Source organism: Phaethon aethereus (assembly GCF_964289735.1).
Source record: "Phaethon aethereus genome assembly, chromosome: 11".
Taxonomy (NCBI): domain Eukaryota; kingdom Metazoa; phylum Chordata; class Aves; order Phaethontiformes; family Phaethontidae; genus Phaethon; species Phaethon aethereus.
This window is the reverse complement of record NC_138587.1, coordinates 12,525,612-12,553,039: the sequence shown is the minus strand read 5'-3', so window position 1 is coordinate 12,553,039 and position 27,428 is coordinate 12,525,612. Positions and strand designations below refer to the sequence as shown.

General features: G+C 39.9%; 1 protein-coding gene across 1 annotated transcript; it reads left to right on the top strand.

Annotated features, from left to right (window-relative positions):
• Positions 1-711: 711 nt before the first annotated feature.
• TXNRD3 (thioredoxin reductase 3) lies at positions 712-19,750 on the top strand (the record flags this gene model as incomplete). Its single annotated transcript, XM_082004845.1, has 16 exons — positions 712-834; positions 7,167-7,227; positions 8,796-8,905; positions 9,083-9,196; positions 11,104-11,176; positions 12,061-12,180; positions 12,562-12,704; positions 14,113-14,228; positions 14,337-14,562; positions 14,776-14,868; positions 15,333-15,409; positions 16,304-16,460; positions 16,665-16,772; positions 17,676-17,771; positions 19,293-19,427; positions 19,688-19,750. 16 exons carry the CDS (start codon positions 712-714, stop codon positions 19,748-19,750), a joined length of 1,815 nt encoding a protein of 604 aa, XP_081860971.1.
• Positions 19,751-27,428: the final 7,678 nt, after the last annotated feature.

Below are 27,428 nucleotides of genomic sequence, written 5' to 3'. Positions count from 1 at the left end.
GCTCTTTCCGCTGTTAGGCCAGGACGTCCCCCTCCGCCTTTCAGTCCTGACCGTTACTGTGATTCTTGGGAAGAGAACAACGAATCCAATCGGGGACGTGTGTAATGTTAAGCAGTACCAGGTGCTTCAGCATCCCCGTCCTTTAACACTGTAACAAGAAAGAAAAGGGAGTTTTTTCTGCCGTCTTGGCTAACGTGCTCTCGAGACGTAATCCATTTTATTACAGAAGCTCCACCGGAACTATTTGCCGTCCCCAGCCTTTGGAGGCGCCGCGGAACCCGCGGGCCGAGCGGGCGCTGTGGGCGGCCACAGCAGGTACTGCCCCGGCCGCGGCCACCCCTGCCCTCCCGCCGCCTGTGCACTGCGCATGCGCCCTCTCGTCTCCCTTCTCTTGGGTTATTCCACACCTCCTCTCAGAGGGGAGGGGAGGCTTAAAAAAATGCAAGTTTGTCCTTCTTTACATCAGCTTTAGGTAAATAGTTACGCTTCTACCCGTGATATAAACGTACTTTTTATTAATTTGCAGTGAGTCATAGTGCGTGTGGCTGAAGAAAAGGGCGGGAGGCATTCTTTGGTGTTTTCCCCCCTCTCTCTGCGGATAGGTCGGTCCTGCTTGTCACCTTCCCCGCTCCGGAAGAGGCGGGGTGAAGTCGAGGGTCGGTGCGGGTGTTGGGCGTGCGGATCTCGTCGCCTCAGCCGCTGGCCCCCACCATGCCGCCGCCGGGCCAGACCCAGCTCCCGGACTGGGACGGCCTGAAGCTCCGCGTGCGGACCCTCATCGCCTCCCACCGCGTCATGATCTTCAGCAAGAGCTATTGCCCCTACTGCAATAAGGTGAGACGGCGGTGGGAGTCACCTCGGCGGGCCCTCTCCTCGGGCCGGCAGTCGCCGGAACGCGGGCTCTCGGAGACGCTTCCGTCTTCTCTCTGGCTCGTCTCTCCGCGGGAGGAGGCAGGCCTGGCGCGGCCCCCGTGCGAGGCGAGAGACATCCGCCCTCAGGGCGCGCGGCTGGCGGCCCGCCCCGGGCGGGAGGAGGCGCGCGAGGGGGAGAGGCTGGAAAGCAGGCCTTGGGGGGATGCAGCTTCTGGAGACGGCACCCGAGCGATTTAGGCAGTACAGGAGTAGCTCCCTATCTATTCCACTTTAAGTTAAGCAGCAAGTGCCACCCCTTGGGAACCTCCTTATCAGGCTTGAAATGAGGCAAAGATCCCAGCTGGCGCCCTTGGTAGTTCTTCCCCTTTGCCACGTGAATGAAGAGCTGGATGAAGGTGTGGGAAGTTCTGCACGACGTGCTTCTACCTCAGCTAAACGGCTTTTGCCTCTGTTACCTGAAGGTTAGGGTGCTGGTTGTGTAGCTTTCTTCTTGAAAGTTTAAGCACCACATTGATGTTCCAAGTTGGACAAAGTTGCATCCCTGGAGAGGAATACAAGTTAAGTTTTCTGCTGTTTTTGAAATTTGAGGTAGCAAGTTTTCTTTATAGCAAGAGTGTGGCCATAATGTGTGCTTTTTTAAAGTGAAAGATATTTTAGTGAAAAATATCTTTCTAGCCCTGGTTATGTGTCAACACCACAGGGTAGCTGTAACTAGTGAACCAGAGTCATTAGAGAAACATAGAGCCTTCATTAGAATTTTACAATACTGACACAGTGTAGTCATAGCCTATACAGAATGTGGGCATTTGTAGCCATTGTGATTCTTGGATGTTTGCAAAGAGACTGTTATGAAGTGTCAGTTAAACCTCATAATATCATATTTGATGTGGCCATGACAGAAAAACATAATTGGAACTGTGGGATTGAGTCCTGGTGTTCCTCAGTGGAATTGACAACCAGGAAAAACACTCGGAAGCTGCGCTTCCATGTATGGGTTAGGTTTCGTTCCAGTAGCCCTTGTGAGGGAGGAGATACTGTGACCCTGCTGTAGAAAACTTAAATGAATAGATCTGGTTTCACTTGAGGTTTTGGGAAAGGAAGCCTCTGTGTATGAGAGGATAGGCAAAACCAACACATTCTCTCCAAGAATTTTGGCAGAAAGATAGTATGGCACAGGAGGCAGCTCAGATTGTTCTAAAATTTGTTTACTTAACCAACTTATTCAATTGAAGTTTTAGCAAATGAAGTAATGATAAGGTAGGAGTCTTGCTCAAGTCTAGTCCAGTTGACTAAAATTGTGTTTTCTGTGGAGGACAGAATCCTTCTATATCCTTCTTTTGAGGACTTTGATGCTGTCCATTGAGAAGTACTTAGTTCTGCCTGTCTGTGTTGCTCTTTGTGCTTTGAGTGATCATGATTGCTCCAGTGTTGATATGCGTGGCACTCAGTCTGGCGTTTTTGAGATTATACAATGGCGTAGTAGCTTTTTAAACCTTGCAACCTTTTCCATCATCTGTTTCTGGTATTGCAGTGGAGCAAGACTGACACAAGGAGCTCAAGTGAAAAACAGACTTGATTGTAGTCCAGTAATTAAATTCCAGATTAATGTTCTTTCCTGCATTTGTTCAGAGCTTCTCCATTAGGCAGGATTACTTGCTTGAAGGAAACAATCAGATGTGAGGAATATTATCTTTATTGTCTTGTAAAGGGGAAAAATTAATATCGTGAGTAGGAGGCCCCTCTCTTATGGCCCTTTCTAGGAGGGAGAGTTGAAGGACCCTGTATGAATCTTTGTGAAGGAACGGGTAATAAACCTGGCAGAGGAGGTAGGAGGAAGAGCTGATTGCTCTGGTAGGCAGACTTCCATGGCTTACTTTCCTGTTTGGAACAGAAGAGAAAGGTAATAGAATGAAGAAAACATGTAGAAGAGGTGTATGTTACAGAGGCAGAAACAGAAGAAGAAAGCTTATGAGAGAAGGAAGCCACGCATGAGACAAGTGATATAACAGAAAAATATCTGCAACAGTATGAGTATTAACAACGCCTCCCACCAAAGACTTAGAAAATAGTGAAAGGAATGGGAGAACAATGGCTAATGCAGCATTCTTCCTAGCTGATCTAGTCTGTAGAATTAATGAAGTGGATATCATTTGAAAGCGTAGTTACAGCTTGGGTACTTAGCCTGTAATCACATAGTTTTGAGTTCTTAAAGGCAGACAGATATGAATAGTGTGCGCTGTGTCTGTGTTTTACTGTGGATGGTTGTTAGCAATGTACTTTTGATAGGACTAATTGAAAAACTGATGATGTTTAGGCACTAGTGCAGAGAACACTCATGCTCTAAAAGGACCTAATTTGAGGGGTGGGAAAAATTCTTTATTGCAAATGGATGTAGCCATGCTGGAAGAAAATTAAGATTGTGCTTTCCTTCAGAAAAGCATTGCAAATAAATTCTCTAAAGGAACTTAGTAGTTGATTCTGTTCAGTTTAGCTAGTAGCATGACTAGGCAATTGTGCAGTTCTTTTTCTGCAAATGCAATTTATTGTTTAATTGCTTTAGCAAGGCAGTTGTGGAGAGGGGGTGGTATGAGAATGACTTCTGTGTCATAACTTAACTTGACTGCTCTTTAATATCTTACCACCCTGAAAAGATTAATATCAAGTAAGATAGAAATGCATAAAGAAAACATAAGTTTTTAGCATGAAAAATTGCCAAGTCTGAACATTGTGAGATGCTGAAAGTGTTTTAAGAGCAACAACTGTAGTTGCATAGAAGTTGCTGGTTATTCTAGTTATATGTTGTGCTATTACTGATTACGTTCTGTATCTGCAGGGATTTCTGGTCAATTCAGCTGTAGCTATTATAGAATGTTAGCTGATATGTGAAACAGCAGATACGGGACATAGCATTACTACATAACTTTACTGTATGAAGCTTATTTCAAACCTCCTTAGCTACCCGAGTGACAGAAGGCGTCTCCAGGAAGAATTTTCTCAAGTGTTAGACCAATTTCTCAGTTTTGGAGAAATCATCTACTGCTTGGTAATATCTGGAAATTTTTCTAGTCTCTCTCTCTTTGTGAAAACTGGAGGGTTTAGTAGGTAAATGAGGCCATTGCGTTGGTCAGAAGGGAAGTAAATGGTTGTATTGGTGACCATGCAACCTAGTATCCTGTCCCAGACACTTGTTGCAGAAATTACATTTTTAGGATTAGGATATAAAGAAGCAAATTTTTCAGTATTCTGCTGAAGTTTCCAGCACTGGGTGGCTCAGCAATTTCTTGACCTGAGTTTGTATTAGTTTTATTGAGTTAAAATTTTTCAGTGGATCTTTCGTTAGTTGGTCTAATTGCTTTTTGATCTTTTGATTTTGGCTTTGACAATGTCAGGTAGCAGTAAGTTCTCTGGTTTGTGTTGTATGGAGGTTTACTTCCTTTTCATTTCAAAATTGTTCTCTGGTAAAAGTAATTGTTGTTTGTTTCGGTGAGTATTTCTCAGAGTTAATTTCCTATTCATCTAATCTAGATATTAGTCATGATTAGTGTATCTTATCTTTCTACTTCTCCTAATCATTTTCTTTTCCAAACTGAAATAATCTATTATCTCTTGCCGGTATTGAAGATTTCATAACTCTGATCATATTCTTGTTACTGTTCTGTTTCATTAGCACAACACAAGCATGATCTATTCATAAGTCTAAAGTGCAGTAGCTACTTCTTGGTAGGATGCTGACATTTGTGTGTCTTCCCCCCACCCCCCCGCCCCGCCCCGCTCCGCTCCATATTTTCAGTAGAGAATAAAGGTTGCCTAAATCCATTATCTTAAATCTGTCCTTTCTTGAGTGTAATCCTTTCTTGTTCTACCAATGTTCTCTGTCCTGTCCTCGCCCCTGCCAGCTGCTGTTGCAATGTTTTAGCAGATTTTTGTAAAAAAAACAAACCAAAAAAACCCCAAACCAACAAAAACAAAACAACCAATACCCCCCCAAAAAAAACCCAAACAAAAAAACCACACAAAACAACCCACCAAAAACAAACAAACAAAAAAACCCAACACCAAAACAACAAACCACTAAGGAAAACTTGCCTGTTACTTTGGTACTTTGCTGCAAGCTTAAACAGCAGACAAGTAGCTAGTTTTGTGACTTCCCTCCAGATTCTTAGCTTGCCACTTTGTGTAACAATCCTTTTAAGCTTTCCTTTTTAAATCTTTCATGGCGTTCCGCTTGGGCTTTGTAACACCAGTTGCAGAGCGGGAGGTCTGGAACATTTCCACTGCTGCTTCTCTTTCAGGCCATAGCCATAGCCATAGTCATTCCAATAAGCAAACCTGAACATAATGGTGAGTTTAGGACAAAAGTTTTTAGGGCCACCTAGACGGTTAGAGGACTGGAGCACAGGATGTGTGAAGGAGCTCAGTTTGTTCAACCTTGTGAAAGCTAAGGAGGGATTTTAGCTGCTGTCTTCATCTACCAAGTGGGAAGACAACCAGACTCTTCCCAGAGTTGCAGAGTGAGAGGACAATGGCTAATAAATACAAGTTAGAGATAGAAGAAGAGATACTCCAATTAGATAAAATGGAAATTCTTTACTGTGAGGATGGTTAAACATTGGAACAGCCCAGAGAGGTTACAGTATCTCTGTCCTTGTAGATATTCAGAACTGGAGTGGACAGTTTTTTGGGCAACTTGATCAAACTTCACTTTGGGCCCTGCTTTGAGCAGGGAGTTGGATCAGATGACCTCTAAAGGTCCCTTACAACTTCAATTATTCTATAATTGTAGAACTAATGTAATGAGTTATACAAGCAGAGCTTATTTTTCTATATAATGGTTGATATATATTGTGGTAAGAAACTTGCCATGTAGTTGGTACAGAATACAAAAACTTTGTTTGCATAAAGCCAGAACTGCAGTAGAAAGCATTGATATACTCAGCCTTTGGCATAGTAACAGCATAGATCACAGCAACATTAAAAACATTTTATTCATCGTGTGTTTGACATCTTTAAGCTTATTAGACATGACTCAACTTACTCTTAGTGAAGTGCTGTCAATAAATTTGAGGTTCATCAAAGAGCTGGTTGTAAAAGATTTCTTCTAAATTGGCAGCAACTTAGCCTGATTCATCATTCAGACTCCATGCTGGCAAGTGGATCCATCACACAGACACTTAGTGCTTCTTGCTAGAGCTGTCTTCACATCAAGACAGTTATGATTAAAAGCAGATCTCTTACCCATTGCCTTACAATGTCTACTTGCGTGGGTAAGTCTGCAAATTGTATTTCAAAGGAGTAAATACTGCCAGATGTAATAGTGTACTGTGAGGTACGTCATTGCCCAACTGGAAGGACAGTCCACAATTTCAATACTGCAAGTTTTACAAATAGGTATTACTGTAGAAAAAAAAAACTCAGTTCTAAAATGCTACTTGATTTGAATCTGGTAATGGTTCACTCTGTCCATCCAGAACTGATGTTAGAAAAACGCCCAGAAATCTCTACAGGCTGGGGAAATCTCCACTTAAGTTGTCATTTAGGGTGTGGTTTGTTGTTTGTTGGTGGGGTTTTTTTCTTTTTAAGACTAGGCCTGTATATAGTGTTCTCTTCCCCCTCCCCCTCCTTTTTTTAATTTATTACTGACTTCTGGCCACAAGAGCCATGTTTCTAGGACATGTTCTAGTGATACTTTCTGGTATTAACTCAATATTTCACAAGCAAGATATGACTGATTTAGTAAAACAATGGCAAACAAGTTAGAACCACTCCTAGTGCTAAGTACACTTGGAGCGTATTACCCTTTCTGCAGCTTTTCGTGATACACCTTTTTGCATTTGCTTGACAGTGTTTTGTTTTGCATGTTATCCTCTACTCTCTTTTTTTCTTTCCTTAGTATTATCAAGGAATCTGGCTGCTACTTTATCTCTCTTCTTGATGTTTTTCCATATGGCAGTTATTCTCATGGCTTTTGGTTTCTGTTAGGGATGAAGAAGTCTGCAGCTAAGCAAACTGTATCTAGAAACTTTTTCTTAAGGTAATGAAACTTGGATTGGAAGGTTGCTGTGATGTGGGATGCTTAATCTGAATGCTGTTAAGTAGCCTGGCTTTAAGTGAGAAACATGCAAAATGTAGAAGTAGGCCAAACTTTACCAAAGGCACGTAGAGCTAGGCCCTTGAAGCATAACAGCTGAGTCTTAAAAGTTACCTGTGTATGTTCAACAATCAAGTTTTACCCTGAGCTGTGTATCAGATCTTGTGAAGACCTTGCACTGACACTGTGTCTCTTTCTGTTGTAGGTGAAAGAACTCTTCCGCTCTATGCGTGTGGAGTACTATGCTTTGGAACTTGATGTAACTGGTAAGTAGAAGAAAGAAAATCTATCGCATGCTGGTTAGTATAACTAAAAATGGGTGACTGTGCATGACTCTTTAAACTGTCTTGAGCTAACTGGAGGATATATAAAATAATTAAAATAAATTTTAATATATGCAGAGATAAAAGCAATTAGGCTTCAATGTGGATTTTAAAATTGGATGTGTTTTTAATATAACTTTGACTCTTTCTGTACAAATCATCAACTGATGGAGGATGTGAGATGTGATTTCTCCCTGAGGAGCTCTGTCTTTTGGGAAAAAGCCTGTGGTAATTTTTTCCTACCTCAGGTTCTTTTTGTGGCTTTAGATGAATTGTTAATGTTTGACTTGGTATGTGGGTGACCTTCACAGGGAAAGTTGCTGAGTCATTGGAAGGAGGGGTAAATTCCAGTACCATGGCTGTTGCAATTTTGGTGTTTTTTTAAAGCCCAAGCTGCATTAGTTTTTAGTAAATGTGTAGTGCCTTATGCATATATGTTCATAATGCATGTAGCATTTAATGTAGTTCTAAGAACAACTCGTTTCTAACATAATTCTTAGTAAACTCTTAATTGCACTGTCAGTAAGCTGATAAATGTGTATTATCATCAATTTTTTTCTGTACAAAACTTCATTTACAGTGCTTTTTTAAAGTGCTAATGCTTTTTTGAAGTGTGTGCTTAAGCAGTTTTTGGGAAAAATGTACTTACTGATCCATAGCATCTCTTCTTTCTTATTTTTACTTTTCATTAGAGTTCTGATACTGTGAACTAATTATAGCCCAGGATATGCAAAGTATAATGCACAGTCATTTTTTTTCTGGAAGTACTCCTAATTAATAATGTATTTCCTTTGCAATTGCTCTGATTACTGATACTAAATAGATATGGTCTTGGAGTAAAAAGATTTTAGTCAAAGTAACTACTGTAAATTCTCATTCACACATTTACTGCTGAGAGATACACACAGGCTCAGTTTGCAAGTACTGATGATTCAGATGTTGGGTAATGATAATCTTAAAACTGAAAGGTTTAAGACAATGTGGTGGGTATAGAAAGTCTCTAAAGCTACTTTCAGTAAGTAGAAGAGCATGTTCATTCTTCCCATCCCCATATTCTCATAATACAAAGCTGATGGGCAAAACTATGTGCACTTACATAGAACATACTCCCAAAACCAAACATTTCTGGTGAAGCAAAAGCAGTCTGTGTGATCTCCTGTGATATCTGGAAAAGAATTTTTGTGTAGTACCATGTGTGACACTGTCAGGAGGAGACTGATAAGAATCCAGGAGTTAGAGGTACTAAACTTTATTACTTCAACTTTACTGTGTTCTGTAGAATTACGGCTTGAAGCAACCATTTATCCTCAGTATTTAAGCATACTCTTTTGAGAAGTAGTCACTGAAGACTTGCTTATGTTCAGGAAGTCTACAGATGTGATGATTTTAACAGATTTGTTTTCTTGGCAGGCCTATGGTATATTGCAGTCAAACCTTTAATACTTCAGGTTGTTTTAAAAGCTCCCTTCTTGAAAACTGTTCTGTAATGTACCTGTTTCTTTTATTCTTAGCTGATGGACCCAGTATTCAGCAAGTGTTAGCAGAGCTAACTAATCAGAGGACAGTGCCTAATGTATTTGTGAATGGAACACACATAGGTGGCTGTGATTCGACTTACGAGGTAACTTTTGTTTAAAAATCAGCTGGAAGTAGACAAGACTACAGAGTGAATTTGCTGTTCGATAATAATTAAATTGTGTGACACATTAGACTAGGTGATCTAGGTCAGATAAGGCAATGTCATTCAGTTTTTGTTTGCTCAGAAATGTGTGGTAATTTGATTTTTTTTTTTTAACAGGCTTATCATGACGGATCACTACAGAAACTTCTTGGGGATAGCAAAGATGCAGAAGCCTATGATTATGACCTCATTATTATTGGTGGTGGTTCAGGTGGACTTGCATGTTCCAAGGTATGATGTGAAGATTGCATTAAGGAACAGGCTGCATATGAATCTTCTTCAAAAATTAGTCTCTGTATTAATCGCAATAGTATAAAACAGTCTATATTTTGATGATTATTACTGTTCAACTTGTTAGTTAATGAATCAGTAGTGGTCTAGTAGTGTGCTCACTCAGGAGATCATGGTCTTGTGGACCAGTTTCTAGCCAATGCCTATTCACCTCTTGGTCTTAGTAATAGGTTTTAGGTTCCTGGCTGAGGGTGGAACCAGAAGTTTTTTAAGTATCTCCTCTTGTGTACTATGCAGTTAACGCTTACTGCACACTTTTGGAAATTAACACGTCCAAACAGTAATATGGAAAACCTAAAGGCTACTCTTGATGTACTTCTGACTGTTTAGGATTCAGGATCACCAGTCATCTAAAATGAAGTCCTTTCAGCTGTTCTTTCAAGGAGCAAGCTCACTTTTTAGTTCTCTTTCTAGCTGCTTTTTCAGAAATGTTAGTAGAGATTATGTACCTCTTACACAATTAGCTCTTGTTCAGAGTGCCTCAGGACTTAAGATGCAGATTCAGTTTTCTCTTCTACTTGAGGGATTTGAACGCACACTTCTCACCTCTCAGCCAAGTATCTTACCCATCAGTTTATGGTTTGTGCATAGTGATTTTATTCTTGACAGCCTTGGCAATTGCTGTACAATAGTTAAGTGTGCAACTTTCACTAGATAAATACAAGAAAGGCAGGAGAAGGTGACATAGCACTGCTTCAGTTAGCCAGTCTTAATTGGGCATTTTCAGAATGCTGCAGATTTTTCCCTACAGTGCATTCTGGGACATCAGTTATAAACTTGGTGATAATTACCAAACTGTTCAGAGTGGGAGAGGTCAGATATTCACAGAATACAAGATAGCTGGCTAAACCTTGTTTGAGCCAGGATTGCAGTAACTGTGCAGGAGTTCTTTAAACAGATTTGAGGCACCTAAAGACTTGAATCAAGCCCTTGAAAGATCAAACAATGGGTAGATTCAATCAAGTGCCTGGTAATTCCTTGGGTGGAGTATCATAGGATTATTCAGATTGGGATGGACATTAGGAGGACAGCTAGCCTAAGATTCTGCTTCAGGCAGGGTCAACTGTGAGGTCAAACAGGATCATGCAGAACCTCATCCATCTGGGTCTTGAAAATAGCGAGGGGTGGAGACGGCACAGCTTCTCTGGGCAAACTGTTTCACTGCCTGAATGTCCTCATGCTGTGAAAGTTGTTCTTGTATCAGTTCTGAAATTCCCTTGTTTCACCTTGCAGCCATTGTCTCCTTCCACCACTTGCCAGCGTGAAGAGCCTGGCACAGTCATCTTAATGAACTCATAGGCATTGGAAGGTTGCTGTTGGGTCTCCCCCAAACCCACCTTTTCTCCAGCCTGAACATGCCAAGTTCCCTCACCCTTCCTGTAGGGCATGTGCTCCACCCCCCTGAGCATCTTGGTTGTCTTCCACTGAACTGTCTCCAGTTTAACATCACTTTTTTTCATTCATGAACATGCTAAGTGAGTACTGCCCTTCTGAGAGAAAAGGCGAGCTAACAACATAAATATTTCCTTGGGTGAGGTAGAGGAGGATCATAGGCTGGTAAGCCCATCTCATACCCTCTTCAGACCATGGCTTTTGACAGTGTAGGATGGTATGGATGCAGCATTGAACATGAGCATCCACTGAAGTTTGGAAGAGAGTAGTAGCTTTTGAGGGATTTGAATTTTTGTCTAGTGTAGGAGGTGGAAGACCCATATATGATAACGCAACTAACTAGCAAAGGAGCCTTCTCTTAGTGCTAAGTATATCATGACCATAAATGAGCAGACAGGCTTTCTTGGTCAGGCAAAAAGTTCAGTAATGCAGACTTGTCTTTCCATCTTGTATAGGAAGCTGCTGCCTTGGGAAAGAAAGTAATGGTATTAGATTATGTTGTTCCAACGCCTCTTGGAACCTCATGGGGTAAGCTTCTGTTAACTTGTATTTTATGATGTTTGAGCGCCAGTGATACGTACTGAGTTGTTAAATATTATGGATTTGTATTCTTAGAAATTGGGGCTGAATTCCTGTAATACTGGAACACACATAACAAAGGTGTTGTTTTCCTGGCATGCTTGCTTTTCTGGACAGTTATTTGTTTTCTGCATTGCTAACTCTCAGTTCTTTGTCAAACGTTGTTTTAGTTCTGTTCACTTTCAAATCGTGTCTGGATAGTGTGTATGCACACGTTCACATTCTCATGTTTGTGAGGGTTTTTTGCCTTTTAGTTCATCTAGTTCTATTTTGTGGACAACTGTTCTAGGCTACCTCTAGAACAATGTGACTATATGGCTATGCATGCCTCACCTTTCCATAGTTAAAGACAGCAGCTGTCTGACCTTATTAATGCTATTGGCAGTTAAGAATGAGTAAGTAACTTCATGGGTCAAGTCTAACAGAGTTGCGATATGAATGTGCTTTCATACCTAAGGTTTCAAACAAATACGTAATTCACATTCCACTTAATAGGTGATACTAAACTCTAGGAACTCTGGGCTTTTTGCCTTGCTTACTTGTCAGTCTAAAATCTGAAGCACTCTAGAGTAACTATCCTGGATCTATTTTTAAGACAATGCACTGTACCCTTCTTGGTTCAGTGGGTCAAGTAACCTCTTAAACTGAATAAAAACTTTCAAACTTAGTGTGTTCATTGTATTTTAAAATGTCTCATACAACAGAAGTTTTGTTACTTGTGTGGCTATAGCAAACATTACCAACCGATATATGGATGATTATACAAAGCACATGATAGGATATTTATGCTTTTCCTGTTCACGCAAGTAATAACATGGTTCTTTCTATCTTAGGACTTGGAGGCACTTGTGTAAATGTAGGCTGCATTCCTAAGAAGCTAATGCATCAAGCAGCACTTCTGGGTCAGGCACTCCAAGATTCAAGGAAATACGGGTGGCAGTATGAAGAACAAGGTTAGTAAGAACACAGAGGACAGACCAAGACAGTGTACAGATGAGACTCTAAGCTTAAAATGGTTTCTTGTACTTTGGACTTTGTAAACTAGAGGTAGAGGTCAGTAGTTTTCTTAGGTGAATCAGAAAGCACCCTCCTTGAGTCATAGAAACCTTTAGGATTGAAAGCTAATTGTGTTTTGTTCTAGAATGGGCTTATTTCAGATAGTAACTAAGTCAGGTAGATATTAGCATAGTGGAACAAGACTTTAATATGTATCGTCATTACTGGTGATAAAGATGTTCTCTTAGCATGATGTACAATGAATGAGACTTAAGTTTTTCTTTAAGAGTTCATTGCATTTTGATTTCTTTAAATGTGAAATTAATGTCTTGTTTCAGTTAAACACAACTGGGAGATCATGGTAGAAGCAATTCAAAATTACATTGGTTCTTTAAACTGGGGCTATCGAGTGTCCTTAAGAGAGAAGTCTGTGACATACCTCAATTCTTACGGAGAATTCATTGAACCACACAAAATAAAGGTATGCGCTGTTATTTAGTAGAGAAGGAAAACTCATGTTCTAAAACTGCCCTTTAAAATCCAACAAGGAAGAGGCTTCATCTTGACACTGCCAACTTAAGTCAACTGAAGTTAACTCATTTGTGAAATAGTTATTGATTCAAATTATTATTGTACTTTAATACATGCCACAGTGTTTGCAAACCTAGTAACCCTTATGTAAGACTACTGTGGATGTCTGTAAACTTATGTCCAGCATGAATAGAGTACGGTGCTCTCAGTTGCTAACTTCATGACTGAGGTCGGCAGCCTGAGTGAGGAGGGGGGGAAAAAAAGGAAAAGCTTTAGCTGTACGATTTTGCCACCTGGAAAATCTTGATGCTAAAGCATAGAAACAATTGAAATTTAATTCAGATTAAGCATTTGCATAACAGCGCTCCTAGAACCTTATGCATAAGAATTAAACTGAGTTTTGCAAGATAAAACATGTGCTGGCAGTCTTGCTGTAAGTGATCATATTGTAGCAAGGTTAACTTAGAATAAGTGCACATTGAAGACAACTCTTCGGTTCAGTGGGTGTAATTGTCTGTTTTCAGTATAAGTTTATGAAGGCTGAACTACATGTGTTTCAAACCAAGAGACTAGCACTGAATAGACTGTAGTATGCTCAACTTACCCCGTCTACTGTTCTAGTGTCCAGGTATTCAGGTCATCTACTTAAGTGTCCTTAGTCTATAAATGAAGTAGAACAGAAAGACTTTCAGCAGGAGGTTGGTCTAGATGACCTGAGATCCCTTCCAACCTGAATTACCTGATGACTTCATGGGGACGAAGTTTCCCTTCATCTGTGTTGGAAAGTAATTGAAAAGCAAGAATGAAGGTCAGATTTTGAGAGAGATACTTCGGCAAGATGAAATTTCCCAAGACCAAAGGCCTCTAGAAGTCAAATTAGTTTGAATTCATTACAGGTTTTTTCTTAGGCCTGCTTAAATCATGTAACTAGATACCTTTTTCAATTTCTACATTAGCCTAAGAACTCATTGATGTTATTTTGTCACTAGCATTGTGTTGGCCTTTTATTGGAAGTGGGGGGATTAATTTGTTGTGTTTTTTTATAACTTGAAAGTGAAGTTATTATGAACAATTCAATCTAAATGAGTAGGTGAAATGGGCAGGATTCAAAGAGTAAATGATTTTAAGTGCTTTGACTAATTTGACAAAAGCCTGATAGTGTGTGATTTAAGCCTGTTATTCTTCAGTGACCTGCATGGCTCCCCTAAATGCATTAGTTCTCCTTTGAAACTGCTTGTTCTTGATTCTTAAATGTATCCACGCTATTTAAAGGGGGGATTACATAATTTTTTGAAATTTTATCTTAAAACTTGTTCCTGTGATGATAAAGACTTTCTTAACTGTGTCTAAATAAACAGGCAACTAATAGAAAAGGACAAGTAACCTATCATACAGCAGAAACTTTTGTCCTGGCAACAGGAGAAAGGCCTAGATACCTGGGTATCCCTGGAGACAAAGAATACTGTATTACAAGGTGAGCTGAAAAGGCATAATAGACTGAACTTTGTCTGCTCTGGTGTTTGTAAAGACACACAAGCTTGTGCTAGAAGAACCTTGTAACTTACACATCTTCTCTTTTTAGTGATGACCTCTTCTCCCTGCCTTACTGCCCTGGCAAAACTCTAGTTGTGGGTGCTTCCTACGTGGCTCTGGAGTGTGCAGGATTTCTTGCCGGTCTAGGCCTAGATGTCACAGTGATGGTTCGTTCCATACTGCTCCGGGGCTTTGACCAAGAAATGGCAGAAAAAGTAGGTGCTCACATGGAGACACACGGCGTAAAATTCGTGAGGAAGTTTGTACCTGTTCAGGCAAGTGCTTTCTTTAGGTTTCTTCTCTCCATGCAAAATTACTTTAAACAGCCCATGTAGAATGTGTGTGCTGTCTGTGAAGGCTTTGGCTCTGTACAGCAATAAATGTTTTATGAGATTAATCTTTTTTACTACTGAATGATCAAGGTTTGAAGTGGCAATAAGTAAGCTCTGCTGCTTAAGGTAATTCTGAGCTTGCAAATATTTATACAGGTTGAACAGCTGGAGGAAGGCATGCCTGGAAGACTGAAAGTGACAGCAAAGTCTACTGAGGGACCAGAAATCTTTGAAGAAGAATATAACACTGTAAGCATTTCTGGATTTGAAACAACTGAATATAGCAGCACATGAAAATGTGTTTGAAATACTTTAAAAGTTGTTCAGGGAAAAAAGTAAAGGGAAATCTTGTTTGCAAAATTGTTCACATAAATTACTGGCAGAAAAAAAAAGTACAAGTGAAAAAATTCAATATTAATCTTCAGTTGAGCACTGTCAGCAGAATGGGTGAAACTTTGTATCTGGAATTTAGTTCTTGGGAACAGTGTTGTTGCTTCTGTTTTTGTTCTGATGTTAATGTTTTGCTGTTTGTTGCATCTCTGAAACAAGTTGCATATGGAGGATCCTGAACTGTTGGTGGCTTTTTCAAAAAATTTTTTGAAAAGTCACTTCAGTCGAATGCTTCACATTTTTTTCAGAAAAAGACCAAAGGAAGTGTTATGCTGATTATACTGTTCTTGCGTAAAATTATTGCATTTAATTTTGTGTTTTAGGTTTTGATAGCCATTGGTCGTGATGCATGTACCAGAAATATTGGTTTAGAGACAATTGGTGTCAAAATCAATGAGAAGTGAGTATTGCTCAACTCCCTTAAACCACTGAATGTGGTGATTTTTTTAACCTCTTTAACAGTACCTAATGATACTGCTGCTTTTTTAAAAAAAAAAAAAAAAAAAAAAAGCATCACTGTCATACCTGGCAAGTATGTGAACCTTTAAACCCTTTTCTTTCCTGGATTTGAGTATGATTGTCCATTAATTTCAATTCTCTAATACATATTTTGTAAAAGAACTATTCTGAATGAGTTAATACCTACTTTTTGGCCACTGTGCTTAAGGAATAGATTTAATATATTTGTTTAATTTACTTAGCAGAATATTAAACTGTAGTTCTAAATCAAATGTTTTATTCAGCTGATGTGGCAAGTTAATCTAGGGATTCAAAGAGGCAGCAAACTACTTGCTTCCTACAGATTTAAGGTGTTTTTCTTTTCTCGCTGGTATTCGTACAAAACTGGTGCAAAGTAAGAGGCAGGGTTAAGTTGTTCAGGAAAAAGAAATTTAAGATCAGGTTGCAGAAGCTAACAACTTACAAAGTCAATTTGCTTAAACGTGAGTGGTATTGCAGCCCTTTTTCCCCATAGGGGAAAATGTACATTGCAGGCTGTATAAGAAGTAAAAGATCTTAAGTCCAAAGATGTCTGAGTAACTTCATTGTCACCAGACAGGCCCTGTTGCTCAGGTCAAAACTGGCCCACTGCATACTGACTTCAGCCATGTGTCAGAGTTGGAGGTAACTGGTGCTCCGAGGAGTTTGCAGTTTAAGTAAAAAACGGCATAAGCATATTTAATAAACGTGCTCAGTAGTTGGAGTAATGTCGTGGCAGAACTTCCCTGTGGTTTTTGTTGAGTTCTGAGGAAGGTTATGATACTGAACTCTCTTCTCTTTTCTGTTTGTTTTAAAGGAATGGGAAAGTACCTGTAAATGATGGAGAGCAAACCAATGTGCCTTATGTTTATGCTATTGGAGATATTTTGGATGGAAAGCTTGAACTTACTCCAGTTGCCATTCAGGCAGGGAAACTGCTAGCCCGCAGGCTTTATGGTGGTAGTTCCACAAAGGTAAAGCTATAACAATACAGTTTCTACTTACTTCTATGTTTTTGCCTCAAAATTGCAGTAACACAAGTTGATTTGTCCACTTGACTCTGGGCACTGCAAGTGTTCTGTATTACCTCTTTTTTTTTTTTTTAAACAACTTTTCCCTGTATGTACTGTATAGAACTTACATGGTCTAAATATAAATTTTGGTTTTTTTATTTTTAGTGTGACTATATCAATGTACCAACGACAGTGTTTACTCCTTTAGAGTATGGCAGCTGTGGATTAGCTGAAGAGAGAGCCATAGAAGAATACGGGAAGCAAAACTTGGAGGTGAGAGCACTCAAGACTTGTTTAACTTGTAGCTTGAAAATGTTTTTCTTGCGCCTTGCTGCTTTACACTCAAGGCATAGTGCTAAAGCAAGATTAGAAGGTTAGCTAGGTGGGTCTTTGATCATGGAAGTGTTGTCATCCGGCTACAAGGTGTTGGACTACCAAAAGTCCAGGACTTGATACCATTAGAATTGTGTGTCGCTATTTGCATGCTGCCAAGAAGCATTTGACTTCAGGGGGCCAAACTCAGGTTGCAGAACTGTACGTGGGTTTTTTTACGTTGTTGCAAATTAAAGGCTTATTGCTGAAGCATACCAAGCTCCTGGGATGAACTGTCTATTTTCTGCTTATTCACTGTACTTGAATTGGCAATTAATTTTTTCCTAACCTTTTCTTATGGCTATAGGAGTATCAGGCATAACTATCCTGTTCTGATGTAATTTCTGGCTTCTGCACTTCTCTGAAGAGTTTCATTAAAGCTGTTTGCATGCCTTGTGTTTTAAGTCCTTACGTCTTTTGAATACACCTGGCATTATTTAGCTTTTGCTGTTAACTGTTTTGCCGAATAGGTTTAAACTTACAGTAACTAGATATTAATTTTGTACTACTAAAGCACTTTCTGAAAGTACAGTCTTAAAAAGCTAGGTCTTATAGCTGTTGCTGTTTTAATTGAGCATTTAAATCAGGGTAGCATGGTTTGAGTCAAGTCATTCTCTGCTGACTTTTGGAGGATGGACTGCTTGGGCCGAGAGGAACAAAAATTGGTCTTGTCTACTGTATGTTATGAAAATCTAGCTGGTTGAATGTCAAAACACCTATTTGTAAAGACATTAAAAATTAGAATGATGTCTGACTGAATTAATTCATCAATTTCTAATGTTCTTTTCCTTGTCATCCTCCCAGGTTTATCATAGTTTGTTCTGGCCACTTGAATGGACAGTACCAGGCAGAGATAACAATACTTGTTATGCAAAGATTATCTGCAGTAAACGTGACAACGTAAGTAGCAAGCTGGCATGGATATGCTGAGCATATACTTGAAATGTCTTTTTAGACCAGCCAAAAGACTAGAATCTTTTGTTTGGCCTGCTTGAGGTGAGCTCTACCCATCCTGTTAACAGAAGTATTTGTTTTAAGAGGTCTAATCAATTTGGAGCTGATTGTTTTGGGGTTTTTTTTTGGTATAACAGCTGTTTGAGCAAGTGAGAGCTTTACACATTGTGAAATTTCATCCTGAGTTCCTACTGAGGATAGACTTGTGAAGAAATTCACCAGGGTTTTTCTTCCAAGTGGGTGTTGAGTAACTGTACTATCGGATGTCTTGCTTCAGGTTTCTGGACTGTTTTTTGCCCTTTGTAAAGTGCAGAGTTTTGTATGTTTAGTAGAAACTTGGAAAACATGTGGTTGGTCCTGGTAAACTCAGTGACGGAAAAATGGGAATTTCTAGTCATCAGTAAGTTCTTGCTGCAAAAAATAAGTGCCAGGGCTGTCTCGTATTTTTCCCCAAAACTGTCTGAAAGAACAGACAAACAAAGGAAGATTGGTGTTTTAAATTGCTTTGGAGAGAAGGAATCATATGATGAAATAGCATGGCTTTTAAGCTAAGAGGAAGTAAGCATACTCTTTTCCTTATTAGCTCACCTAACTTTCTCAAAGACTGCAGAAAGGCTCAAAGTTGTGCTTGTATTGGAGCCTCATTGGAAATAATTGAGATGAAAAGAACACAATGGAAGGAGGGACTTTATTTAGATTTCTATGTGAAAGGGTTTTTCCTAGGATGCTGAAGGAGAATGAAGGTAAATAGTATATTTGAATAGCTCATGTTAAGAGGAATTTGTATCCTGTCTTGCAAATCATGGCCACACCTGGGCTTGGACATCTCTGAAGGCATGGGGACATCCTGGGAAAATGTTTTAAAACATTGTTTGTGTCCCTCTTGATAAACTAATTAATAAAACAAACTGTGTGTGGCTTATTTCAATTTTAACTTGTTTTTATAATCTACTGCCATCACTCTAGATCTTCCTACAGAGACAGATGGTTAAAATTCAAGCCTATAACGTTTCCATTTTCCTTCCTGTTAACTGCTTGGGGAGGAAAGGAATGGCCAGTGAAGCCCTTCAGTATCAGATTTTTAACAAATATAAACAGGTCCTCTATCTGACTTAATTTCAATGTTGAAAAATAATTTCAAATCGTAACATACTAAACATACTGTATATATAAAATGATAAAAACAGCTGACAAAACTAGAATCTGTTTAGTTTTAGGCAGTATCTTTGAATTAGTGCTGTGCAATGATTTTAAAACTCATTTGTTTTAAAACTTGTTTCATTCTGCTATGCTCGACTGAAAAGAGCTGCAGAACTTCTTTCTTCAGAGTAGTTAATCTTTTGTTAAAAGGTTGCTGTTGACCTGTTTGCATAAGATATAATTTTTATTGTAGTGGGAGTTATATACTAGAGCTTTTGTTAACTTTACCTAGTACTAACTCCTGTTTTGTTCTCACCTGTCTTAAAGAATCGTGTGATAGGTTTCCATGTTCTTGGACCTAATGCCGGTGAAGTTACCCAAGGTTTTGCTGCTGCAATAAAATGTGGTCTCACCAAAGAATTACTTGATGAAACAATTGGTATCCATCCAACTTGTGGAGAGGTAAGAGGTGGAGGGGACACAGCTTGATTTAAAACCTGCAAGGAAAGAATACTGCATTGTATTGTATGAGATTTATTTAGTATTTGCTTTACTTCTAAGTGTAAGATACTGGCCTGTGATAGAAAATGTGTGCATTGTGCACTGCAGCTTGTTTTCCATTGCAATAGTTCAAAGAAATCTAGTATTGTTACTTTACAAGAGGAGACCATGATGATGATCTAGAACAACAGAAAATAAGCTGTTCTTTCGGTGTCTTACAGGTGTTCACTACAATGGATATTACAAAATCTTCAGGACAAGACATCACTCAAAGGGGTTGCTGAGGTTAAACCTGCTGTTTTACATGTTTTCATGTTGCGCATGCTTGGTTCTTTGGAAGCCCTAATATATCCTTTGTAGCAAAATAAACATTTGCATCAGTACCACTCTATGTACTGCAGCTGGGAGTGGTGCCTTTGTGAGGCTTCCTCAGTAAAGAGCGTTGCAAATGGAAACAGTAATACAGCAGGGAAATCTTGAACTGTAAATCCTGACTTTGCTTGGAATCAGCACTACTGTGCTTTTTTGATGTTCTAGCTCGGAACCTTATTGTGAGGTGAGCTACGACTGATGGCTGCCATGCAAGGTTGGGAGATCTTTTCGTCCGGTCAGATGACTGAAGTGCTCCTGAAGGAAATTCTTAAGTTGCACAAATTAAAGCTAATGCTTCTAGGCTCCAGTGTCTTGTACAAATGCCTGAGACAGAGGACAAATATATGATTAAAGATTTCTTGCCAACAGTTTACAGTTGACTGATTTATCTTTTTTGATGCATTTTGTTTTACTTGATTGTATATTCACTTGGGGCAAGATGGCACGAACAGGATGCAATGTTGAGCAGTGCAGTTCAAGCACTAGTCTCTCACCTCAACTAGTCTAAAACTTCAAAGTAATTTAAGACGTCGCTGTTGTACACATTAGTAGTTGCTTGACCTCAGGTGACATCATGTCTTTACCATAAAAATTTCAGTTGTAGGCATCTTGTGTGTCAGGGTTGAAGAGCATAAGTCCAAGATTATGTCAGTTTGCTCTTCCTGTTTATGACTATATTAAGTGCTAGAGGCTTCAGCTCTGTAATGTAAAACATCACAGATCCCAGTACTGTAAGTCTGTACTGTTACGTGGAGTGTTGAAGTCATGGAGGAGCAGGGTCTGAGAGTAATCTGTCCCACTAATATAGTAGGTGCCTGCCTATGATGGTAAGAAGCGTTGTGTAGAATTTTTGAAGCATGTGTTGCAGCAGAGAACAATGACTTGGTGTGCTGTCATGCTTTCTGTGGTGTTGTGTGCATTCAGTACTTGGAAGCTTTCTTCCACCCCTAGCATTCTACTCTGGGGGAGCTGTGCTTGAATTTGGCTCTTGGTTTTGTCCAAAGAGATGTTTTGAAAGACTAATCTGAACATTGTATGATAGTAAACAAACAGTTTTTAACTATTTAATCGATGATGTACCATGGAATTTGAAGTTCAATAAACAACGCATACAATACGGTGGTGTCTGACCTCATGGTTTATGTTATCACATACTTGAGATTTTATTGTGCTTCAGTTATATTTTTATCACCTGCAATACTAAAACCTCCATAGACTTGTGCATGCTGTAACCTGAAATGGAGAAACAAGTTATCTCGCCACATCTGGGGGCTTGCTCAAGAACTCTAATGGGCTTTAATATAAGTATGTAGAATTCTTTCTATTCAAACTGAGAACAATTTCATACCACTTCTGTATACTCCAGAAGATCCTAAATACCTATGTTGTAGTGTTTAACTGCAACATAGCTGTAATATGCTCAGTAGAATTTAGCTAGAGTGTTAGCAACAAATCTTGCTGGTGTTCAAATGTAATAACTCTTGGAGACTTTTTGAGGTTTTGCTGTGGGTGCCTAGTAGTACTGCAAAATATTTTGACTTTACAATGGGGCCACTTGCTGAGCTTCTGGTGTTGCTTTGCTGCAGACTGGGGAGTTACTTGTTCTGGTCTCTCAGAAATATTGGATAGAGCCACCTGCTTGCTATCACTTCTGCAGCAGTGGCCTTAAGTGTGGCACTGCCAAAACTTTGCATGCCTGGAAGTTTACCTCTTAATAGGTCAGATGTTACAGTTTGAAGTAAAGTAGGCATAATAGTAGTGTAGAAATGACCTTAATCTCTAAGTTGAAGTGGATGAACCAGAGACTCAGCTGTTTTTAAAAGTCGGGAGATTAGGGTGGACAGCTGGTAGTAGGTAATATGTTACAGACTTTGCACAATCTAAACAGCTGAAATGAAACTTGGTAAACAAGAAAGTGTTCAGAAGAGTTTATATCATGAGAAACTGGCTGGTAATGGCAAAGTTTACCTTGTGTAACTGTTTATAGAGGAAGTGAAGGAAGAAACAACCAAGTCAATGGATGCTAATTTCCTGAATTTACTATTAGTAAGCACTAATTGAGTTTTATTTCAAATTCAGATTTGATTTGCAGGTTCAGGTTTAATTGATCTATAATTACCACTTGCGTATCTCTAGCAGCATACTAATTGCAGATGTTCCACGTGTCAAACTTGCCCAGGCTGTCGGCTCGAAGTGATACTTTACAAGCATTGAGCACTCTATATAGTTAGTCTTTTACGCTTTAAACATTCCAGTTAAAAATATATGGTAAGTAGCTGCTAGTAAGTGAATACATTGTTTGTGTTTCAGTAGGCTCGCATGTAAAGTAAAAGGTGCCATGACAACAAGATATACTTAAAAGCCAAGATTTTAAGCTTGACACTGTTAGAGAAAAAGGTAGAATCTGAAAAATAAAAACCTGTAATAGACAACTAAATACCTCTGAATGTAGGGTCTGACATTGTTTTTTTTCCAATCTTCTTTGTTTGGTGTGTGACTGAGATAAATAAGTAGAATGGCTTCATGCTTCAGTCTTTTCTAAAGTATCTTTTAAGTATTCTGTACCTGGAGTCTAGCTGTTATGTGCCCCTCAACACTCAAGTTGTCAGTTCTCCCAAGTTTTGGGGCCATACTGTCTCATTCTCAAAGCCCTCTTTTGCCCAGCACCTTTCAGGCTTGTATCTTGGTAATGCATTATTTATAAAACTGAAAATAAATTTAAGAAATTGCAGGCCTGGTATATTGGCCAAGTGTGAAGAGAATTTCCTGATCTAGTTCTGAAAAGGCTGGGAGACAGCTTTTGCCTGTTCCCTTGCATTGCAATTTCTACAGTTTCTGCTGGTCTGTCCTCTGACGAGAAACTTGCAGGGACTGATGTACGTTTTGGTGCAATGAGGTGTGACAGCTGGGTTGTTAGCTTGATGAAAGAACTGTGAGAAACAGACATCAGTTTACACAAGCTGCTTAAATGATCCTCTATAGGCCAAGTAACTGCAAGTAGTAAGCACTAGTGCTTACTCTATGTATTTGGGTGACAAGAGTAGACACTTAGAACTACAGGGAGAGTCTTTAATTGTTCAGCTACATAAGTAGCATTTAAATTAATATCTGCTTATGTTGTCCTAAGTTTTCAAACTTGCTTTGATGGAAACTCAGCTAGTGCAGGTCTAACTGAGTTTAGAGTGCTCTAAAACAATCTTACCTCTAGCTAACAAGGAAAGGGTACCTTGTCCTCAAACTCATTTGCTCCAAATCATTAGTGAGTTTGGGTAGTACAGACGCTCAGGCAGAGACTCTGAAGGCAAAATGGTGTGTTTACTTTTCTGTTGTCATAAATGTTGTTCAATAAATGCTGAAGGGATGTTCTGTGTCCTTAAAATACTCTGATATTTATTCATACTATAATACCAGGAACCTTTTATAGGCTGCAGTTGAAAATCCTTATGTTGCTTACTGAATCTGCTCTTAGCTGAAGCAATGTTTTGTCTCTGTCACCCCGTATCTGGACTGTAGCTCTTGAAACAGTGGATAAACAGCAAAGCTGTGTGGTTTTTTAACTTATTGGTGAAATTTATCCTTTCCAGGTCTAGGAGTGGTTATGATTATAGTTATTGTAAACATGGAAAACACTTCACCAGATTAGTAGATGGCTTTCCACATAGCATGAATTTTAATTATATTTTGAGCACTATAATTTGTCTTGAGTAACATGAGCAGCTAGTTGGCCAGTGCAAGAACTGTGGGGGCAAGTCAGAGACAAAAGGAGCAGCTGAATATTCTGTAATAAGCCTTGAAAAGCCAGAATAAGACCTGAAAGATTCTTCCTGTGTAACTGTACTGTTTAAAGCTTCAGATTCTCACTATTCCCCTTGGGGTGCCTTTTGACAAAGACTTGAAGTGTTTACCTTTCTTCAGCACATCTCGAATACTGGAAGAAAAGAAAGCTGAAAAGTAATTTTTTTTTTTTAGCTCTAAACTGGAGTTCCTCTGTTTAAATCTTGTGCTTGTCAAGTCTCTTCTGAATATTGGCAAGGGAAAAATTCCTGAATGTGCCTTAAAAGAGGTGGGAACAGCAGAGGAAGGAAAGGTCAAGTGTTTAATTAAAATAAACAAACACTGGATCTAATGAAGCAAACCACTTTTTTGTGGGTTTGCAGCACTATATAATCTATTCTCAAGCTTGTAATTCAAGTAAATGAAGAGACTGGTTAAGAACTCCTTAAATGACCTTTTTGAATTGCCAGTACAGAGCGAATGTGTGTTATGTGAATGTGTGATTGAGCATCTTCACCTCCATTAAGGTGTATGAGCTTACAGTTTGGAGCTGAGTTCTGTAGTTTCCAGTGCTGCTTCTAAAAATAGCAACCATCCTTTAAGATAATTTCTTTGCATGGCAAAAACAGGAGCAGTCCTGTGCTCAAAAGTGTTATAATGACAAGATGTTGGGGAGGCAGCACAGATTGCTTGTTAACTGGAAGGCAGCATAGAAAATACCATTTGTTTATTTTGCAGAGCCAATGCCACGGGTCTGCTGGTTACTTGTGCTTCCTTTTGGACCAGCAAATATGACTAAGTCATGTTTGTGCATGCATTGTGGTGCTTGCTCTGCAAGAGGAGAAATCATCAAAATTGCCAAAACCAGCTGTACATGTGTCTGCAGTAGATGTATCTGGGTAGGGAAGAAAAGAATGACTGTCTTACCTAGAGATTCAAGGGCGGGGGGGAGTGTTGAACTACAGTATTTCTACTAGCTTTTCTTTAAATAACTTGCCACTCTTATGATGCTTATAGTCCAAACACTGTGGTGATGAATATCCAAAGGATTTACCTTTGATTTCTAAGTAGGAAAAGTTGTCTTTACAAATGAAATCCTCAAAAAATTACTTTTTTTTAATAAACAAGGTTTAGCAGCTTTGTTGGTTTGTCCACTGAAAGTGCGTAAGTGCTATTTCTATAGTTTACTTGGTTAAAAATGACTTAGTGCAGTCTCCTAGTTTTTTTTTTCTGAAACACAAGGCGGGGGGTTGTATGTACAATGTCTGACAAGGAATTCTGTTTTTAAAAGAAATTCGCTTTGTCTCCCTTTTCCCACTACACCCTCGCAAGAGCATCCCCAGCTGTGATTGATTTGACTTGTCTGCTTCTGCTGCTGAGTAGTGTGCCTGCAAACTGTAGGTACGTGTAAGTTGTACCTAAATGGACTGAGAAGTGAGGTTTGTGAGCCTAAGAGTGTCTGGGCAAGAAGCTCCCTTTAAGTAGTACTTACACGGTTGTTGCTGTTTGCTTTTTAACAGGCTGATAGTTGTGGGTCGATGCTGGCATAGTTCACCACCTTCTTGCCTTGTAAAAATACGACTCTTGGAAACCTGGCACTGACTTCCTTACGTAATCTTCCCTTCGACATGCTCTGACTTGGGGCTTGCGTAGCTTGTGGGCGGAGGGCAATTTAGAGCACTGACAAGGTCTGAACTATTGCAGATGGTGATTGAGTGGAAGTCATGGGCTGGCATTGTGCATTGGCAGGGGAGGGGAGGGAGCCCATGCTGGCAGAAGTTGGGCCGAAGAGGAAGGAATTGGTGGGGGTGGGAAGGATTGGTTTCATCTGAGATTTTTCACCTATTCTTCCTTTTCTCCCTCACCTCAAGGAGGAAGAAAAATCATGGTAGAGGCTCTACCACCTTGTGGTTAAAAGCCTGTGCTGGGGCTATATCAGCCAGGTTTGTTGCCAGGTAGTGTGTTTGCTCCTTCCATCCCATCTTTTCTGGGTGCAGATAGTGATACCAGCAAGTAAGTGGACTGGGAAGCAAAGATTTTACTATGCACTATGTTCCCTCCCTTTGCAGGCAGAACTTCCCTCAGCCTGATGCACTCGTTCCTCTACCTGTCTACCCCCCTTGACAAAGATTATTGCCTACCCTGTGGGATATGAGATCTTACTACTCTCTTTCCCCAAAATAAGAGGCCCTGTACTTTTCCTGGAGCAAACACATCTATAAAACTGCCCTAATTCTCTTCCCCTTCCTCTGCCACTTTCCAGGCTTTCAATTACAGCTGTCATCTCCCTGTTGCATTTCTGTTGCTCTTGAATGTTAATTTTATTGACCTTTGACAATCCCCTCCCTCCTCCCAGCTGAGGGACAAGCTTTAGAAGCATTATTCCTCTTGAAGGTGATTAAAGGTACTCCTTGATTGCCAGATTGGTATCTCCATAACATTCAAGGTCTCTGCTGGGCCTGGGAGGTGGAGGAAAAAAGCTTGGGAAACAGGCCAACTGCCTCCCACGTTGGATGAAGCATCATTAAACAGCCCCTTCCCTTCAGGCTCTGATTTGTCTCTCCCCTTTAATAAAGGAGTTGAATTTCTAAACTAGGAAGCCTGAGATTCTGCTATTGAGATGTTCACATTTAATTTAGTTCACAGTCTGCGGGGACTTAAGTTCACCTTGCTGATCCTGACCTCAAACAGCAGGAAATGCACACTTTTAAAATGGTTTTTTGTCTTGTACTTGGGTTTGCTTATCTGGGCAGTGACAGTGATGGTTAGAACTTGGCTTTGTCTTGCATCTGTGGTGTGCCTGTGTTGGTTACTTAACATCTCTGGGGATAAGCATATATTGCATGAGTGAGAGGATTAGTTGCTGTTTGCACAGCGTTTTAAAGTTATAAAATGAGATGTGTTAAGAGCAATGTCACTGACAGGATTGGTTTGATGCGCATCTCTTGCTGGCTGATTGCCAGCTGTTGTGTTAGGTCTTGTTAGGAGCCCTGTAAGAAACTGAATTCTGAGAATTCACTGTCCAAATTCTTATAAACAAGGTGAGCCCAGTGGCCGCCCGGTGCCCACCAAGCTGCTCTCGCTCTCCCTCCTCAGCCGGACTGGGGAAGAAAATACAGTGAAAAAGCCCGTGGGTCCAGATGAGGACAGGGAGACCAGTCCCCAGCTACTGTCCCGGGCAAAACAGACTTGACTTGGGGAAAACTAATTTAACTTATTGCCAATTGATACCAGAGTAAGATAGTGAGAAATAAAAACAGAAGTAAAACTACATTCTTCCCCAGCTCAGCTTCACTCCCAACTTTTCAACCTCCTTCTCTCCAAGGGTGCAGCAGGGTGGGGAATGGGGCTTGTGGTCAAGTCATGACACTTCATCTCCACTGCTTCTTCCTCATGCTGTTCCCCTGCTCCAGAGTGGGGTCCCTCCCAGGGGATACGGTCCTTCACAAACTTCTCCAGTGTGGATCCTTCCCACAGACACTTAGGTTTACGCTTTTGCCTCCGATCCCTTTGCTACTATCAAGTACAGAGTAGTTAATGCTTTTGAGCTGGGATTTTATGGTTTGGCACTTTTCCTGTGCCAAACCATAAAACTGTTACTGTTCACAAAATAGTATTAGTAGGGCAGAGCTGTTATGTTTAGTATCACACCATTTGTGCATTGCTCCAGTATTCCAAGAGTCTGTAGTTGTAATCAGGAATTAAACTATCTGCAATTCATCCTGGTGGCATATGATAGCAAGCATAGATTGCTCCTAAAAATTGCAGAAGGTTGTCGAGCCTTGAGTTCCTTCCTTCCAGTACAGTAGGAGACAG